Source organism: Pavona decussata, unplaced genomic scaffold (genome assembly GCF_977016875.1).
Source record: "Pavona decussata unplaced genomic scaffold, jaPavDecu1.1 SCAFFOLD_102, whole genome shotgun sequence".
Lineage (NCBI taxonomy): Eukaryota > Metazoa > Cnidaria > Anthozoa > Scleractinia > Agariciidae > Pavona > Pavona decussata.
Genome location: NW_028145517.1, coordinates 1,222,493 through 1,241,895, shown reverse-complemented (window position 1 = coordinate 1,241,895; position 19,403 = coordinate 1,222,493). Strand labels below are relative to the sequence as shown.

Genomic DNA, 19,403 nt, shown 5'->3' with positions numbered 1-19,403 from the left:
TGATCTTGTTGCAGCACTTTTTTTCGTGGTTGTGGTGTGATCGCTCAAACCACTCGTTGTTAAGTCACGGAATTGTTACATGTTTACTCTGATACCAACAGATTCAGAGAGATTGGCGAATAAACAAACTCGTTTTTGAGATGATAGGAATTCTGCTCCATGGTAAGAAATCCCAGTGGGAATTGATAAGTTAATTCTGTTTTGTCTCAGGTATCGTTTTCAAAGCATTCTCTGACAACTCGCCAACCGGAAACTTGACACCAAACGTCACTGAGTATCTATTCAGTGTGTTATTCACAGCGCGTTTTGGACATCTTTTTTTTATTCTGCGAGTTGTCGTCTAACTCTACATCTTGAAATGAAAGCCATTCGAGGGATGCTCGTGATCAGCATTTGGTGAGTTATTTTTCATTTATGGTTGTTCTAAAATACGTGCTTTTGCGCAGGGTGCGTTTTGTTGTTCTAAGCACGACAGGAAATGCTATGTGGACAAAATCTTTGTCTCATCGAAAAATACGATTGCAAATGCGATTTTATTCCCTTTTGGACATCTTGCAGGCTGCAGTTAATGCTGTTCTGCATCTCAGAGGCAAATCCAGTACAGAAACCAAGTAAGTAGAAAGTTCATTTTATATAAATGTTTGTATCTCAGCCGGGTCACATATAAGTATTGATATCACGTCGAATCGCATGACCTTGCTTTATGTCGTTTTCAAATCAAAAGGTCTTATCTTTCTTTTGTCTAAACGAAACTGTTTACTTGTCAGACAGTAAACAAGAATGTGTCTACTGTACTATCTAAGATTGGCCTAGCGATGCCAAGAACTGGAAACACACGTGCACGTGTAGGCCCGAACGTTCTAGAGATCTGCATATTTCGGGATATAAAAAATGTCTGTTGCCAGGCTTGCTGCAATCGTCTAGAGAATTATATTTCTCACATAGTCGTTTAACCCGGCATTTAACTAGCCTGCGTAACTGTCGTTCCCTTTCGAAGAGAACGCGAGAGGCGAACGAAAGCTTCCCGACAGAAGGAGAGAGAGAGAAAAATAATACGCGACTTCAGAAGCCTTCAGCGTTCTCGGACATGTCGGAAAGTTTCGGAAAGGAAACGACTTCCACGCAGGCGATCATTTACCGCCTGGCAGTGCCAGAGTATAATTTTCACCATTATATTGTTAGTTTGGAGAAATTGCAATTTAAATGACCAACACTACAGGAAAGAGCTGTTCAATGTTGTAACTCCATTTCCTTTTCAAGACGAATTGAATTGTTTTTAGGTGAAGTGAAGCTACGTGGAAAATCTAAAAAATTTCATGATGTGCATTGTATAATTTGTACTGATACCCGGGACTGAAACTATCTCATTTTTGTATCCCCACTGAACAGTGATAAGTCCCCTCACAAATTCCAATGTTCTCGCTTAAAAATACCGGTCGTTTTTTTAGGGAAATTCAATGCGATGCTATTCAAATCTGTATGAAATAATTGTCACTGAGAGAACCAACTTTCTCCTCTTGACCTTTGAACACTTTGTTTTCCGAATCGCAGGTTTTCCGGAAATCTTCTATAATAAGCTTGCTTAGTCTACGTTTTTGCCCAATCGTTGGCGTCAAAATGCTAAACTGCACCAAAAGCCATAAGCAGATTTTGATCTCCGCGTTTTGACGAAGTATTTTGTCAGTTTGTTTTTTAAATTGAAAATTTCCACGAAAGTTTTTTAAAAGGTGAACTGAAAATACTCATTTATCCGCGCAAACTATGTAGCGAAGAACGCAAAGAGGAGTGATTGGTATGTTATAGAATTAAAAAATTTATCTTAATCTGTTTTCGTGGTAATGCATGATGTGCTCATGAATTGGAAGAGTTAGGTTTTTCTTTAGTACTCTTTATTATTATTGTAAAGGAATTCGAAAGAACTTTTTATACTCGTGTTGCAAAATTTGCCTGATAGACATAAAATTGTTATAACAATTTAATTACCATTACCGCCAAATAGGATTGTACTTTGTTACTGAAGGAAACGGAACGTTAATCAACTCGATGAACTGTGCCATTTAGTATTTTATTTACCAAATGCTGGGAGGGCAAGTACGATTTGCGAAAGCTGAAGTAAAGCGAGTGCCCACAACAAAAAATACCCGTATTTTTCTTACCAGTATAAATTTTCACAGTTACGTGCTAAGATGTTGGATATCAAAGCCAAGGATGATAGCATTTTTGCAGGGATAAGTCTGCGCTAAATGCCCTTCTTCGAGGTAGAATTCCTCTGCACATGAAATTCCCCATTCTTCCAGAAATGTAATGTTTAAAACACGAGCAGCAGTGTTTTATCGGGATTTAAAACCACGAGGCGCATGGTTTTAGACCCGATAAAACACGTGCTGCGAGTTTTTTGAACGGCTTCAAAACATTCCAGGAAAAGCGTGTGCCAAGAGAGTATAACAATGATGCTTTTGTGAACGTTGGAAATTAACTGATAAGGAGGTTTTATCGACCATTTGATAGGTCAATGGGCTTATGAATTATTAATGAGTTTTTGAAATTATGTTTCATATTCTGCGAAGGAGCCTGGTATTAGTAAAAATAACAAATGGTATACAGAGAATTTCGGTCGTTCTGGTAAAGGTGATAAATGTCCATTTTCTGTTGTTGTCTTTCCACTGGAACAAACGGTTTTTTCATGGTTAACTTCCTCCATCTCAAGTCATTGTTGGACACCACAGAGTAGATTAGCATTGCATTCTTCTTTCCCAAACTCCCAGAAGCTGTCGAGATGATATAGATGATCCGGGCAATCATGGGTTTCCATACAAACATTTAATCGCCCGATAGCTTGGAACAATCGGAATGATTGGTAAGATGTTATAGAAGCCATCCTCTGTGCAATGCTTGTATAGCCCATTCGTAACCCCTTGGATTTCCATCATGTTTCAGGTTGTGGAGGGAGTTTAAGCGCTGCACGTGGCTTGATCCTATCCCCTGGTTATCCAGCGACCTACCCTGCAAATTCCACCTGTTCTTGGACCATTACAGCTCCCCGAAGCTACAAGATCACACTCCAATTTCGCGACTTCCATCTTCAGAAGAACGCTCGTTGTCGCCACGATTGGTTAGACGTTTATGATGGAGCAAGCATCCGTGAGACTAAGCTTGGAAGGTACTGCGGTTCGAATAAACCAGGATCGCTTACATCAAGTGGTAACCACCTATACCTGAGGTTTAACAGTGATGGTGCTATTGGAAAAAGAGGATTCCGAATTTCATATAATACTTCTTTAGGTAAGCTGCTCTGAATTGTCTTGAAGTATGAAAGAAGAAAGATGCATTATTCAACACGCTAAGAGAGTGTGACGAAGAGAGCGTTACCATCTTTGTCGTTCGGTTTTGCCTTTCGACGGTTTTGAAAGGTGAATTTGATGTGCAAGCAAGTTTCTGACAATTTGTTATAATTATAATCCGTCCGATGCAGAAAATCAATAGACTGATTAATCGAGTCGATTTTGAACCACACGAGCAACGTAACGATATCACCGGGCGGGGAAATTGTCTCGTGTAAACGGGCTGGCTTGTACTGATGACCGGAAAAATCGGGCCGTAAGCGTGTAAACCGGACTTAGCAGTTATGTCGCGGATAGCGAACTTTTACATGGCTTACACCATTGGTAACTTGAGACTTAATGGCCTTGTGATAAAGGAAATAAAAATTACCAAAGGCTAAAAAAGCATGATAATTCGAGAAAGGCGATGCATACAATTTTTTGTCGCCAGGTACGGATGGTGCGTACTGGAGCACTCTCATTTTGAAAACTGCCATAAATGACCAGGGCCCGGTTGTTCGAAAGCCGATTAACCTTAATCTACAATTAAAAGCTAACCGAGGTTTTCTGTTCACTCGTTAAAATTGTTTTTAAACGCTAATTTTAATCTAGTGGTAAAGAAAAGTCAACGACAAAACTGAGGGACAAATATCTTTTTGAAAAATCTTTATTGTTGTGTAATTAAAATCGAACCAAAGTTGAATTGGGCTTTGAACAACTGGGCCCAGTTCTCCAGATAACTTTCAACGTTAGCGACTCAAAGCAGAATCTTGAGAGGTTAATGGATGAAGTTCTCTTCAATGACCCCTCTCTTATCTGGAACATTGAATTATTAATTTGTTTTTTGTCTCTTAAAGTGTGTGGAGGAACATTCGTCGGAAGTCAAGGAACCATAAGCTCCCCAAACTATCCTAACTATTATTTCTCCAAGGCTGACTGCTTGTACAAGATTGAAGTTCCTAGTGGCTTTAGAGTAAAGGTGAAATTTCAAGACTTCCATCTTGAAAATGCTGGGGGTGGTGAGAGAGGTAAGTCGGGGATATGTATACTACGTGAATTGATCAGTTCATTGAGGGGCTGAGAGCATGGCCGTCTTGTGTCGAATTCTCAAGAGGCCGATTTTTCGTTTCGCTCAAAAGTGTCTGAAGTTTTGGATGTGCCAGTGGCCTTCAATTTAGTCAGGGAGCATCGTTGTGGTTTGTTGCTGATAGTCTGTATCATGCTGGACTTATAACTCGATAGTCATTCATAGTCGAATACTCAAACGTCGAACTTCGTCTGTCGTGGTTGGACCAAAATTGCCACAATGTTTTGTGCTCATGACTACGTATATTTAAAGTGAAATGTATGAAATCCATATATTTATACTGCGGATGAAAGGATTCACGAATGAGATGCCATCGCGGTTATGTACACGTTAAGCAGCTGCGAAAGGAATTTGACTTGATGGTCTTTGAATCGACTCCATCAATGCTTCTCTACAGTGTATGAATGGGTTCCTGGACGAATTAGTGTCTTGAAGGCCAAACGTTGGACCCTTTATTTGCCTTTGCACCGATGAAACTAACATCATAGTTCCAGAAGAGAGAAGACTCAAGCCAGGTATTTATTCTGAGCGCCATGTTTTCTTCTCCACCCTTCCTTTCCAAGAGATTCCAGAAGTCATAGCGTCCGAAGTTAGTGCCCGGTTTGCGATAGTTCTGGGCTTACTACATATGAATGCCCTATGATGGCCTTGGTAGCTGGTACTGTTAGTTTCCTTCTTTTTTTTTTCATATTAATTTTCTTCTTTTCTTTTGAACAGGAACCTGCTATGATTTCGTTGAAGTACACGATGGGCCCTCTGTTAGAGATCCCTCCCTTGGAAAATATTGTGGATCGGTTCGGCCTTCAAGCCTCGTCTCCACAAGCAACGTTATGCTCGTGCGATTTTCGACTGATCAATCAGTGGCCAAGACGGGATTCCAACTTGTGTATTCAGCGAAAGGTGTTGTAAGCTTTGATGTGCATTTTTCGGCCTTAACCGACCATTTGAATGGATACGGGGGGGAGGGGGGGTGGGGGGTGGATGGCGTATGCTAAAAAGGGCTTGAAATGGGGGATCAAGAAAAACTCATTGATCCGTCCGTCCGTCCGTGCGTGTGTCCGTTCGTTCATTCATTCATTAATTCATTCATTCTGGGGTCACAGCTCTGTGAAAGGGAGGGGGATTGCCACTGCTGCTTAAGGCTGATACATAAAGTTTACGGAGCGTTTTAATAGATAGTTCTGGCACCAGAAAGAATAATTTGAATAATAATTCCCCTTTTCACAGATTCTCCAACTACCCAACCGCCAGTTACTCCAACTGTACCGTCCCTTTCGTGTCCATCTCATCGTTTTCAGTGCGCTAATGGCAAGTGCATCAATAGGAGACTACAGTGCGATGGTCTTGATGACTGTGGGGACATGTCGGATGAAAGGAACTGCCCTTGCCACGATTATCAGCTGACATGCGCAAACGGGTTGTGTGTTAACAAGTTATGGGTGTGTGATGGCAGTGATGACTGTGGAGATGGGACGGATGAGTCAAACTGCAATGCGTCTAAAATTTCTGCAGGTAAAAGAGACAGACTCGAACTGAATTATTGTTTTGTTTTCTTTTTTCAGATATAGCCCCCAGCCCCCGCGAGAGCTTGCTCGCAGGCTATGTCAGATAATTTACTTGAAAATCTTTTTGAAACACTGATGAAAGAAAAATCGAATGCGAAATTTTTCCAGCGGTAATCCCAACCCGTGAAGTGTTTGCAATCTTTGAAAAGTGTTTGTCGGGAACCCATTTGTTGCAGGCATTTTTTCGACTCATATTGAGTTTTGTGGAATTAACGCTACGCAATGATGTTAAACAGAGCAAGAGTTTTTAAAACAATATACTTATACATGTAGTAATAAGCAACTGTATAAACATTGCTATCGAAGCTGTCAGTTGAAAAGTGTTATTTGTACGAAATTGTACAATACCGTGTCCATAGACAGCTAACTTAGTTTATACAACTGGAAATCAGCGAATTAAATATAAAGGTATCCAAATCCGGAGGTCATGGTTTCCAATCCCACCGAGATGAAAAATATTTCCTAATAAACTGATACATCATCGCCACGGACACATACCCGCAAAATCAGCTTAGTGGGCACGTGCACGTTCAACAATGTTGAACAAGGTGGCCAAATGAATGTAACACTGCGGTTCACACCTGAGAACAAAAGAAATGTTGGACGATGTTTGATGGAAATCAAATTTGGTCCGCAAAATTAGTGCAGCATGTTGGATTCAACAACGCTGGACGATGTTGCATCAACATGTTGCATCCGTCTGGCCGGGCCTTAAAATTTACCCTGCGGAGCTTTAAATTATCTGACAGCACAGCATTTCATGAATTTCATGCTATAACGACAAAATAATATACTTCGCTTAAAAGGAAGCAAAGGTCAAAATTTTAATATAAGCACTGCCTTTTCTATTGTGTTACAGCCTCTGCAAACTGTTCTGTGAACAACGGCGGATGCGAGCACAAATGCTTCGAGTTCTACGTCGGCAAAAGAAGGAACAGGGCCTGCTCCTGTAACCGAGGCTACGTGCTTCAGCGGGACGGAAAGCACTGCGCAGGTCAGTTTTTGTTGACACCAAGAAAGCGAATTCCTTGGTTCACTCGCTTGTTTTGAAATTTTAGTGTAGTTCTTAGGTTCCATTGTCCCCATCGAGACCAGAAAATGTTTTGATGGACAACTAAATACGATCGACAACTAATTGAAGTATACGTTTTTTTAACTGAAACTGCTTGGCCCGTTTCTTCTTCCACGACACGGGAGTTTAAAGAATCGGTAACATTTCGTTACGGAGAAGGACTTACAGCTATGAATCGATAAACGCGAGACAAACGTTTAAGCGATTAGTAATTAACATTTACTAGTTGTTGATGAGTGTCCGCACTGAGGGAGATAAAGAAGTAACTGATAGCAAAAAGGGCTCCGTTTGTTTGACAATACTTTTAAACATTACTTTGATTTCGAGGCGGAGGGGAATATGAATGTCATTTGTTGATTCTAAAAATAATTTGATCCAGAAGTCCGGCTTGGTAAAAAAAAATTGACAGGCTTCCATGTGAAATTTGAGGGGGCGCTGTCACGGAAATTTCTCTTTTGGTCGAAACTGCTGAAATATTGATGGTTTGCATGTTACGTCATGGCGGCCGTGTTAGTGTACAAGAACTATGAGATTTTTCTCCTCTGGGACTTAACGTCCATTTTTTATGCAAACTATATGAACAAATTTACTTTTGTTTTGTACACCAACATGGCGGCAGTGCAAACCACCTATTTGACAAGGGACCTTTTCGCTCCCACCAAGCTGGAACAAACTATAATTAATATATAATCTCTCAGCTATTTCTCCAAAGCACGCTGGAAGAACTTGAAAAACAAAAATTGGCCAAGTGTTTCAAGTTGCGATCCATTTCAATCTTGGCCATCCGCGGCCAAAGATAATTAACATTAGTTTCTGTGTGGTTGTAGGGTTATTGTTACACTGCAACAAAACAGAAACATTATTTTAACGATTCCGCTGATACAAGTGTTTTTTGGCCATTCAAAGTAACATCGCAAATAGGTGACACTGCCCTTATAAGTGTGATTGTAGAATTTTTTTATTTCATCCCAGTTTACGTTATGCATACTTATTTACTTATGTGAACTATAATGTTATAATTATAATGTTATAACATAGGTATTTAATATATATTTCTTGCAGACATCAATGAATGCCAAGTCAATAATGGTGGCTGCCACCAAGTTTGCATGAACTTTGACGGTGGTCACGTCTGCGCATGTCAAAAAGGATACTTCCTAACCGCTGACAAAGTCAGATGTTCAGGTATACATAGGCATACAACAATAGGTTTAATTAGTAAAACACTGGCTCTGCACGTGCATTATGCACTTTAGTACATTTCTTTGCCGTCCTCTGCAAAACAACAACGTGAAATGACACAAAGGTTCTACAGAGAACGTGAACGCATGATGACGTCTGCGCATGTCAAAAAGGATACTTCCTGACCGCTGACAAAGTCAGATGTTCAGGTATACTGGGCACAAATATAATTATCTTCCTGACGTTGCAGGTTTTCACCGTCTGGATAGCAACCCTTGTAAGGGTCGCGAAAGCTTATTTATAGGGACCTAAAGCAGCGAGACAACCACGGCAACGATAACGGCAGAAAACTATAGATTTAATTAGTAAAACACTGGCCCTGCACGTGCGTTATACACTTTAGCACATTTCTTTGCCGTCCTCTGCAAAACAACAACGTGAAATGACACAAAGGTTCTACGGAGAACGTGAACGCATGATGATTAATTTTCCTTTCTCTTTCTGAACTTTAAAGCCGCCCCTACAAAGTTAGCTCCCAGAAAGTTAGGTCGCATTGCACAAACTAAATGAGTAGAAATTATCGCGATTTCATTCCGAAAACGCGGATGTAATTGTTAAGTTCCGTTTTCGACGTCGTCGTCTCTGCTCAAGGTCCCTAATTGTGGGAGTCATTACAACATCAAATGTTATTTTAAGAAAACTGATTATAGGCCTCTATTGTTCCCTCAAATAGCGTTTTCTTCTCTGAATGCAACAGAAAACACTTCGATATGATGATGACGATGATGATGATTTTTTTTTTTGTAGTCTTTACTTTGTTACAGACAGGGTGTAAAGCAAAGTGGCCCAGTTTTGAAGAAGTTGTTCGAAATTCATGTTATTCACCTCTGATGTATTTGCTTGTTTCAGATATAAATGAGTGTTCTAACGGGAATGGAGGCTGCAATCATAACTGTGTCAATACTGCTGGAAGCTTCCACTGCGAGTGTCATCCTGGGTTTGAATTTGAGAGCAGCGAGAAGAAGAAATGCCAAGGTAAGATTAAAAAAAAAAAAAATCAAACATCGGGCCATGTAATATATTAATGTTTTCATGGATAAAATCCTGAAGTATGTTTATTCCAAAAAAGTTGCTGAGCAGTAATTCCTATGGTTTGTTGTTTAGTATGATGCACAAAATGCTTCTAATTCTAAAGTGCGATTATTCAAGTCAAAGCTATTGATCAGTACTTTCCTGTGGTGCTGTTTGTCATGCTATGCACAGCGGTTCTAATGTTTGAGCCTATAGATGAAATCTTAAATTGCGGCCGTTGAAACGAAAGCTACTGAGCAGTACTTTCCTGTCGAACTGTTCATTATGCTATACAAAGTGGTTCTGACTAGAGTCTGTGGATAAAACCCTAAAGTGTGACCATGCAAATGAAAGCTACTGAGCAGTGCACATCGCGGTGTTGTTTAATATACTGTGCAAGGTATGACTTATTGAGCACAAGACAAAGAGCGCGTTTTTTGAGTTGAGAAAGTCGAAAGTAGCTTCATGTTTGTTTTGCAAAATTTCACTGTAATTGAACAAATACTGACCAAGTTATGAGTTTAGGACCCACTATAGTGGGTCTCGGTAGGGAAAGGGTTAAGTGCTTTACCACTGAACTCTGTGATTGGTTACAAAACTCGCGCCATTTGTTGAACAAATTAGAAGTCAAACTAAAACTAACTGTGACTTGCGCGCATGCGTTTCGACGGTTACTTCGCATTTAGTTTTACGATGCTCAATTGAAAACTGCTCCATCTCCTTCTTCTTCTTCTTTTTCTTCTTCTTCTTCTTCTTTTTCTTCTTCTTCTTCTTCTTCTTCTTCTTCTTCTTCTTCTTCTTCTTTTTCTTCTTTTTCTTCTTCTTCTTCTTCTTCTTCTTCTTCTTCTTCTTCTTCTTCTTCTTCTTCTTCTTCTTCTTCTTCTCCTTCTTCTTCAGATATCAATGAATGTGATAACAACAACGGCGGATGCAGCGACACATGTTTCAACTACGCTGGAAGTTTCTACTGTCAATGCCCATCAGGTTACAGGCTGAAGAATGATAGCAAGACATGTGTAGGTAAGAAATAAACCTTTTTTGTTTTTCAACTCATTCCCTTCACTGCGATCAGTTTCTCAACACTGTGTAGGCCGAGAGAAGTCTGGGTACTTGTCACCTGGGTTACCTGTGGTTCCTTTGCGTCCACCTGTACGCTTCGCTTAGTTCTTGCTCAATAAAAAAAAAAATTGGCCGCCATTTTGAACTGGAGGAAATGTTGTGCACAATAGATTGTTTGTATTGTATCAGATAACAAATAATTTATGCCCAAATTGATTTTGGAGATATTCCAGCTTCAGACAACTGAAGGTACGTGGTGAAAAATTTCCCCCATCAAATTTGAGAAGTCATCATTTGATAGAAAGCGGGCAATCGCGTTTTTATATTTCCGTAAACTCGTCTTAACTTTACGGAAAATTACCAGTAAAAATGTGTTAAATTAACAAGGTGTGAAATAACTGCGTTAACTTATCTTGTCTTTTCGTGGTTCTACTGCACATTTTGTTATGGAGAAGTACAGCATTGTTTCTTTTTGTTTCCTTATTTTCTTTTAGCCGAGAGGATATATAAATCCCATCGTACGTAAACCCGGCGTTCACAGATCCTCGGCGACTAGGAGGGAGGCAGTCGGGACAGGTCGAAACATTTATGGACGAAATGGGGAAAATCGAAACTCTATAATTTCGCCCGTAATATTTTCGACCCCTCGCAAACCAGACTAATTTCCTCTGGATTTCCGAAGCCGGATTGCGCGCCATGTTGGCTTTGAGGTCGTGGACGTACAGATTTCGAGTAACAATATTAGTTCATGTAAATGCCATTATTATCTCCCTCTAGATATCAATGAATGTGAACTACACAATGGCGGATGCGAGCATGAATGTCAGAACACGCTGGGCAGTTATATGTGCAGATGTGATGATGGCTACTTTGAGGACATTATGGACCCTAAAAAATGTATGGATATCGATGAATGTCTTGAGGGGGTACCTGCTTGCTTTGGCTGTGTTAATACAGCGGGAAGGTATGGAACAGGCTGTAGTTTAGTTATTTAACTGTATTGAAACACTTCTTCTCTCTCAGTCACACAACGGAAGACATGATAGTGTTTGTAGTGATTGCAGGCTTCCGCAACAGCAGGAAAAGACGACGCGCGGAGTGCTGAACTGTACAACCCTATGCCATAAACATTGATTTTGAATTTCATTTAAACTCTTCAAGTGCGTGCTGCGAGCGACATTTAAAATATAAACATCACGCGCACTTGGTTCAATGGCTCATTTCACTGACGAAGGGACAGTACGTAGTCCCGAAACGTATCACATTATCAGCGCCCAAAGGAAACAAACTAACTTCTAACTGAATTTATCAATAGCGCTACACAGTGTTAACCATACTGCTGTATTAAACTGTGTTAGACGTTAAACCTCTGAAATGCAGGCACAAAAAAGAGAGATAAGTCCATTTATAATCCAAATATTTTCATTTCCTTGCGAATGGTCAAAATAAGTCACGTGACGCAATATGCTCCCATCAAAACCGAGTAATATCAGATGTTGTAACCCAACGTCGGATTAATTTTCCGCGCGCTCTCATTGGACGAATCATGTCACGTGGTACAAATCAGACGACGAAAGTTGTCCGGTTCGAATCCGTCGCCCGAATTGTTCATTGATAGTTTTCGCTAAGGAAAAGGAAAAGAGAGATATGATCCCATACAGTCACCAGCTCTTTACTTTTTATGTGGCCTGTTCTTTTGTGATGTTTTCTCGTCATTTCATTTCAGTTACGAATGTAGATGCGATGACGCTGGGTTTACTCAAAACGACGAAAAGAATCAGTGCGTTGACATTGACGAATGCGCGACTAACAATGGCGGCTGCGGACAGCATAAGTGCACGAATAATTACGGAAGCTATCAATGTCAGTGTTTACCCGGATACAAGAGCGATCCTACGTGAGTGTATTCACCCTAGCCTGCTCAGTAATAACACAGACTAAACGATTCGCTGCACAGCAAATGATCTGCGATGATCAGCTAAATTGCAAGCTAAATATATTGCACAACAGGAATCCGCCCTGCCAGGACCTATGGACCGCTCCATAGATCACGTACTACCACCAACAAGACTGCTGACTGCATTGGCTCAAGCCTAACTTTGCCTAAATTACATTTAGCCACGTAACAAATTCGAAAGAATTGATAAAACTGAAAATTTAACAGCATCACCTAGAAACATCTTCTCAAAAGCGTTTACCTAAATGGTCACACTTTAAGATCTAATACACAGATCAAGAAGCGACAACCAATTTTATCTGCCAATCCGCAGAGTGATCAAGTTTATTTTTTCTTTAAATAATTCTGCAGGAGGAATAATTGCGTCGACATAACAGCATCACCTAGAAACTTCTTCTCAAAAGCTTTCAACTGAATGACCACACTTTAAGATTTCATCCACAGATTCAAAAGTGAGAACCACTTTTGTCTACCAATCCGCAGATTGATCAAGTCTATTATTTCTTTAAATAATTCTGCAGAACGAATAATTGCGTCGACATAGACGAGTGTGCGAGAAACAACCATAAAGGCGACTGCGATCAAATCTGCGACAACACTCCAGGGTCATACAGTTGCAGCTGCAGAGACGGATACAAGCTGAGGCAGGAGAAACGGTGTCTGGACATTGACGAGTGTGCAATAGGAGCTGATAGCTGCCAGCACAACTGCACCAATACAGATGGAAGGTAACTGGAGATTTAGTGATACTCTAGACTGCGAGAAGTATGTCAAACAGGCGATAGTATGCTATGGAATGTCCCGCAGACGGTACAACTTTTGCTTACGACTGTCGCATGCGATTTCTAGAGCGCGCGCTGCTCGCGTCGTGCAAAAAAAAAAAACGCACAAAACTCTCGTCATTCAAGATTGCATATACCCACGACTGTCGTAGAATTTTAAAACATGTTTCAAAATCCTAAGACATTTTTTGTGACGTACACGACAATCGTAAGCGAGTTGCAGGTTTGATTTACACGAAACAATTCGTGTCGTAGGGCTGTCGTAAGCTTGTCGCATGCGACAAAGTCGTACCGAATAAATTGCCCTCTAGGCTTACTTCAGTGTTGTAAAGAAATTGCGGCGCTCACAGATCATGCCATGTGTCCGCTCCGCTATCTTTGAACAAAAATAAGAAACTGCTTGCAGTGTAGTGAAAATCAAATGAATGTAAGTAGAATATATATTTTTTAACTTTTAGAACAATGCCGTCGGTTGTAAGCAGTACCTAGCTCATTGCACCGTAAGTTAATGTATGAACTACACCCAACAAACACTGGGGGCGAAGCTCACGTAACGAAGTCATTACTTCTGCACGCATTACCAACCTACGTTTTCTGTTGTTGGGCGGTGATCCATGCAAACCAATTTAGTCAAAGATAAGGAGCGCAAAGGTTATTTGCAAATAGGTTCACTTGATCAGATTTTCTCTAAGATTTTTTTTTTGTATATAGATTATAACTTTAAAAATACCAGGAATGGAAATGATTATATGGCGTGGTAAAATTAGCAAAACGGCCAAGTTTGAGTTCTCTGATGTTTGAGAGTTTCTTTTGATGACGGTTTGAGATTGTGAAAAAACAAAATTAGATTCAAGTTTTTAACTCCTCGGTAATTTTTTGGACAAATAGGTTGAATTAAAACCAGACAAAAAACCGTCAGAAAACTCACTCTTAGCTCAAACAAACACTCGGGCGCTGTGTATCTGATGTCCGCACAGGAACAAACTAGAAACTAGAATAACTTAGGCCCAGTTCACACCAGGTACCCGTGCCCCGTTCTCGAGTATGGGCACTAGTCTGATCATAGCATTTTGTCGGTGCCCGTGCAAAAATCTGGGCACCGTCCTCTGTCACAGGCACTACCTCCAAGGGTAGTACTCGGGCCCCGTTCCTGGGCACGGGCACTGGTGTGAACAGGATTTTGTCAGTTCCCGCGCTTTTTCCTCATACCTTCCTACGATACAGTAAAAAAAAAATAGCGGGCGCTAAATTGAGGCACCATGGAGTCTGAACAACGTCCTTTTTAATGCCCAGGCTCAGCGCTCTGGCACGGGCTCCTACTCTGAACATGACCTAATTCCCAACTTTTCTCTCAACAGTTACAAATGCTCCTGCAAAAACGGTTTCTTTCTTTCTATTGATGGCCACTCTTGCAGCAAAAAGAAAACTACTCAAGGTAAGAGAATTTGTCATGGCCTCGATATGGATCAGGGAAAAACGTATAGAAAAGAGTGTTAGAAGTCGGCAACTAAGAGTTCTACTGCTTCCGAAAATTGCTGCGGGTTCAAAGATATTTTTCGCACCAGGCATCAGATTTTTAGAGTTAATAGTCATAGTCAGGTTCTCTTTTCTTCCCGCCCCCGGAAGAAGAGAGACCCTGGGAACGAGGTTGGTTTATAGTGAGAACTGATTTCTCTAATGCGCTGTCGTGATTTACTTTCTGTGTTTCGCTAGAAGTGCACGTTACTTTGTTCTCGATCATTGTAGTTGTTTGGAAGACATGCTATTATAATCACCTCTATCGTCAACAGTTCAGCGGTCTCAAATTATTCCAAATTTCTATTCCAGGCCCGAGTTGTTGAAAGAGCGGATAACTTTATTCACTGGATAGGTCGCTATCCGGCAGATAAAATGTGTGCAAGATTTTCCTAATAGCCCTATAATTTGTGGACAGGGTAAAAGCATACATCAAATCTAAGTATGGGATTGTGTGGAAAACTTGCCTAAAGCGCTAGGTGAAGTATACTTCTCCACTGGATTGTGACTTATCCAGTGGATAAAGTTATCCGCTCTTTGAACAACTGGGGACAGTTCCATTTGTAACAGATATTTAAGTGAACGAAAGGTTGCTTTTATTTGAGATAGGAAACAAAGAGCCCATGGATAAACTCCAGGAACAAGGACGAAAACAAACCAATACAACCTAAAAGACATGACTCGGGCCACAATGGTCTACTCCCTGTATTTTCCAATCTCGTACCCAGAGTCCTCAGGCTTTTTGGTCAGCGGGTGGGCGCCAGGAGAGACTCTGGGAACTTCGAAAAAAATTAAATTTTTTGATTGGCTGTTCCGTAACGGTTTCTATTGTTTTACCGCAGAAAACCTGCGGTAATAAAATTCGATGTCCTCAGAGGCTCTCCTGGCGACTAACCGCTGGCCAAAGAGCCTGAGGACTCTGGGTACGAGATTGTGTATTTTCACGAGTTAGTGGATAAACCGCTGTTCAAATAATTTATTATATCTGTCAGTTAGTACGCGCAGTGTGATTGGTCTATTTTGCGGGACGTATTTCACTGTACTAGCCGCTGATTTTGAAAGTTGTTCCTTTCCCGCTCGCCCGATTAACCTCAGAGATATAATAAATATCTTACCAACCTCGGTTCGTACTGTAAGTTACCGATCCTCGTTATTCCCCGTTGATTTATGGCCCGCGCGCTTCGTGCTTAGGCCATAAATTAACAGGAAAAAACTCGGTTAGTAAGAGGTATGTTTTTCAAGAAAATTATCACATACCGTTTTGTCTCGTCCTTTTAATCTTTGCAGAATGTGGTATTGCGCCCCTTGCAAGAAAATCTATTCGAGGCAGATGGCTCCCACAAGAGCGCCCCACGTGGCCTTGGACGGCTCTTCTTCACTTCAGCATCTTTGGAGATATCGAGGGCTGCATGGCTACCCTCATTGACAAAGAATGGCTCATCACAGCTGCTCGTTGTCTGTACCTTGGGCCACAAAATGTCTCTCCGAAGTACATCGCTCTGTCTGCACAGTACATCAAGGTTGAACTCGGAGCGTTCAAGCGATGGTCATCAAGTCACAAGCCCGTGCTTCATGATGTCTCCGAGATTATCGTCCACAAAGACTTCGATCCAAATACGCTATCGGCGAATATTGCCCTGGTGCGTCTGTCAAAACCAGTGAAAATCACCGACGAAATAAGACCGATCTGTTTGCCGACCAGGATGGAGGTCGATCATCTTCTGAGACCTGGTGTCCCTACCGATGGTGTTGTGATCGGCTGGGGCAAGACTCCAGATCACCGCGTTCGCAGCATACTGCACGAGGCAGCCGTGTCTGTGGAGCACCGCTCCTATTGTACATGGGCCAACATGAACTACGACGCACATAACATGATCTGTGCTGGGTACAAGGAGCAGCAAGATACCACCTGCATCGGTGATAGCGGATCTCCACTGATGTTCTCAGTAGCCAGCCAGGGTCAAACCTCCAAGAAGTGGGTGCTGGGTGGGGTCATGAGCTGGGGGCTCAGTGTGTTCCCCGATGGTTGCCATAGCAATTATCGTTACACAGGATACACGAATGTTGGGAGAAACTTGAAGTGGATCAAGTTCAGAGGGAAGAGCAACAAGGGAAACACTAAATAAGTGCGTATTACCCAAAAGATCGCAAATTGATGACCGAAAAGGAATGTTCGCTTAGCCTCATTTGAACCTAAAGGCTGGTTGCGCTCGAGCAAGTTTTCCTTCACAAGTTTGTGTTGTTGTTGTTGTTGTTGTTGACGATTTTGACTTTTTGGTGTAGAAAGGATGAGAAATTTGAACAACAAACTACGTTGACAATTTTTTCGTAAACTCAGATCACAAACATTGTCAAATACAGACTTGTCAAGACTTGTTAAGGAGAACTTGCTCAAGAATATTAACTTGGTTGCATGTAAGATGTGATAGGAAAGTACTTTATTTCGTGGGATAATTGAAGGATTTTATGCAACACTTCGAAATTTAGGCGCTGACAAAACGAAATAGTCCGCAGACTCGTTAGGTTACTTACCAACAATCATCTGATTCCGAAAAAAAAAAAAAAAAAAAAAAAAAAACCTAAAAAACTGGGGCGTCCAGCACCTTTTGCAACGTCTTTCATGGCTGGTCGAAAGAACAAAACAACGAACAACAGAACAATGTTCCCAACCCTAAAAATGCAATTGCAGTTGCAGTTGCAGGTTATAAGGGTCCAGTGAAAATAGAGATTTTGAAAGGTCCAGGCCAACTGTAAAAAGTCAGTTACCATAGAGTTGCCTAATACCCTTCGATTATTTCACAGTAGACTAAACCAGAGGATAAAATGCTGTTAACCGAAGAAAATGAAGGGAAGTAATAGAGAACACGTAATTGTTTCGTTTTTGTTTTGACGACAGGGGCTTTCCAAATAAGGCAGTCACGCTGTATTGTATAGGGAACCTTTTATGTAGCTAACAACTGCAATATCCTGTTGTGAACATTGGATGATGTAAGCCCCTTACAGCAGACTTCGTTGAGTGTTTTATAAAAACAGTTGAGTCACGCCACCTTTACTTAACTCTGAGGTTAACTGGCTCGGTTTTCTTTATCTTTTTTTTCCCAAAAATTTACTGAAACAGAATTTTACCAATCGAGGAAAAACTTGAAAAGCAAGAATGCAACATAAACAAATTTAATGGATAGTTTAGGTTGTGTGCGAAAACGCCAAACTAAAGAAGTGAAAGTAAAGCATAACGGAACAAGGGCAGGTTTGCTCCAAAGCTTCGGCAAACTCGACAACGGTTAGAAGAAGAAGAAACTGCTTTGTACAGAATCAGTTTTAAATAGCTGGAGTGCTAGTTCGCGATGAAATGCTTTTTCTCGAAGTGTTTGGTCACTACCTCATAATTTAAATGGTTACTGTTCAAAGATGACACAGCATTCTGCTGAAACATAAGCTGGTGATCGTGGCAGAACGATTCAAAAACTCCGAGTAATTGTTGTTGATAAACACGAAAACGGTTCCCGCGTTGAGAAGGCAAACGCGGAAAATGCCGGGAAAATCGTGGTCACGTGGTCATTCTACTGTCCACGCGCGACATGCACGCAGCAGAGGTAGAACCTTGAAGTAGAACAAGGGATGGATATATGATGAAATTTAATTTCCTTTGAAATTGCATGCAATTTTGCAACTTGTCTGGATTTTTGTGGTTGCCTACGTACTGACGCTCGAGAGAAGGGGAAAGGAATCGCGTTTTCAACTCTGCAAATATTTCATTACAAGTAGGAAATCCTTTACTTTCTGTGATAGGTTCAATTTTCTGTTCACAGAACAATCAAGGCGACCCTTAATGTATTTATTTGGTTCATTAACAACAGAGGCTTTATTTTGATTAAACTGATTTCGTATATATATAAAATTTAACACAATGAATGAGGTAATGATTGAATGTGCTCCGCTGTAGTTGCGTTGTTACCCATGTTGCAGAAACAGCAAGCAACTATGTGGCAATGTGGGTTCAAATTTCATAATTTCACAACAGTATACTTGTGCTCTAGTGTTGTTTTGCACGTGTTTATAAATAAAGACAGCGCATACTTGCAGATGTCCTCTCTGCGTGATTACGTAGCTGGAAGAGTGACTTCCACCCAATGGGTTGCACATGAGCAGGATTTTATTGGCAAGACTGCGTTTCATTAGTTTTCAAAGCTGTTGCCTAAGAAAAATTTCAAGGAGCCCACAAGGCCAAAAGCCGAGAAGTTAGGGCCCCAACATATGAAGTGGTATGTTCTGTTGCGAAAAATTTAGGCACCCAGAGTATTTTCTTGGGTGCCCCAGGCTGCCGGGCTTCTGTTAGGCAACAGCCTTGGTTTTACATTCTCGTATGTTCGGCCAAATTTTTCCTTGACAAATATCTGTAACAAGTTCACTGGAAACCGCCTTGTTCATCCTTTACAATCGAACAAATCGAAATTGTCAAAAAAAGCCTGTCCAGGAAAACTTGCTCGTGTGGAACCACTGCAGCCTAGATTTAACACTGCAGACTCCAATATCGACTCACAGTTCAGTACACTGTCGATACCACTATCGAACGTGTCATCTGTGTCTAGACCTTTTCGCAGCCAACTTGTTTTGCCTTCGCACAGCATCCTTTCGTTTCCGTTTATAGTCTTGAGTGAGTTCAGACCTCACTGATACCCAATATTCATGGACGTCCTCCTGGCTTCCTGTTCGCATGAAAGGCTCACTTCCATCTGAAACGGAAAACACGGATACATCTTTATCACAGTAGTCGGGTGTCAGTGAGGTGTGGG

At 41.1% G+C, this 19,403-nt stretch overlaps 2 protein-coding genes and 1 long non-coding RNA gene across 4 annotated transcripts in view; 2 read left to right on the top strand and 1 right to left on the bottom strand.

Annotated features, from left to right (window-relative positions):
• The window catches only part of LOC146471519 (uncharacterized), a 104,778-nt gene extending 86,086 nt beyond the window's left edge, over positions 1-18,692 (top strand). The window contains exon 2 of the long non-coding RNA XR_014866667.1: positions 17,312-18,692. This is a non-coding gene — a long non-coding RNA (uncharacterized LOC146471519). The remainder of the gene's footprint in view (positions 1-17,311) is intronic.
• On the top strand, positions 252-18,692 carry LOC146471518 (uncharacterized). The gene is made up of 15 exons (XM_085119994.1): positions 252-396; positions 559-611; positions 2,938-3,282; positions 4,178-4,348; positions 5,125-5,307; positions 5,635-5,919; positions 6,832-6,966; positions 8,107-8,229; positions 9,136-9,261; positions 10,195-10,317; positions 11,134-11,320; positions 12,083-12,253; positions 12,835-13,041; positions 14,454-14,530; positions 15,898-18,692. The coding sequence occupies exons 1-15, from the start codon at positions 359-361 to the stop codon at positions 16,734-16,736; spliced, it is 3,063 nt and encodes a 1,020-aa protein (XP_084976120.1). The 5' UTR covers positions 252-358; the 3' UTR covers positions 16,737-18,692.
• Positions 18,299-19,403, bottom strand: part of LOC146471517 (uncharacterized) — a 15,023-nt gene continuing 13,918 nt past the window's right edge. For both annotated transcript variants that reach the window (XM_085119995.1, XM_085119997.1), the window contains exon 11: positions 18,299-19,343. In XM_085119995.1, the coding sequence (XP_084976121.1) occupies positions 19,186-19,343 (158 nt within the window). In that variant the 3' untranslated portion in view covers positions 18,299-19,185. The remainder of the gene's footprint in view (positions 19,344-19,403) is intronic.

What these genes read in the sequence shown, in the direction of transcription:
- LOC146471518 (XM_085119994.1), top strand. Translation starts at nt 359, where the DNA reads ATGAAAGCCATTCGAGGGATGCTCGTGATCAGCATTTG. An exon ending in TGCTGGGGGTGGTGAGAGAG is followed by an intron (nt 4,349 to 5,124) that starts GTAAGTCGGGGA and finishes TCTTTTGAACAG; the next exon opens with GAACCTGCTATGATTTCGTT. An exon ending in TGTGTTAATACAGCGGGAAG is followed by an intron (nt 11,321 to 12,082) that starts GTATGGAACAGG and finishes ATTTCATTTCAG; the next exon opens with TTACGAATGTAGATGCGATG.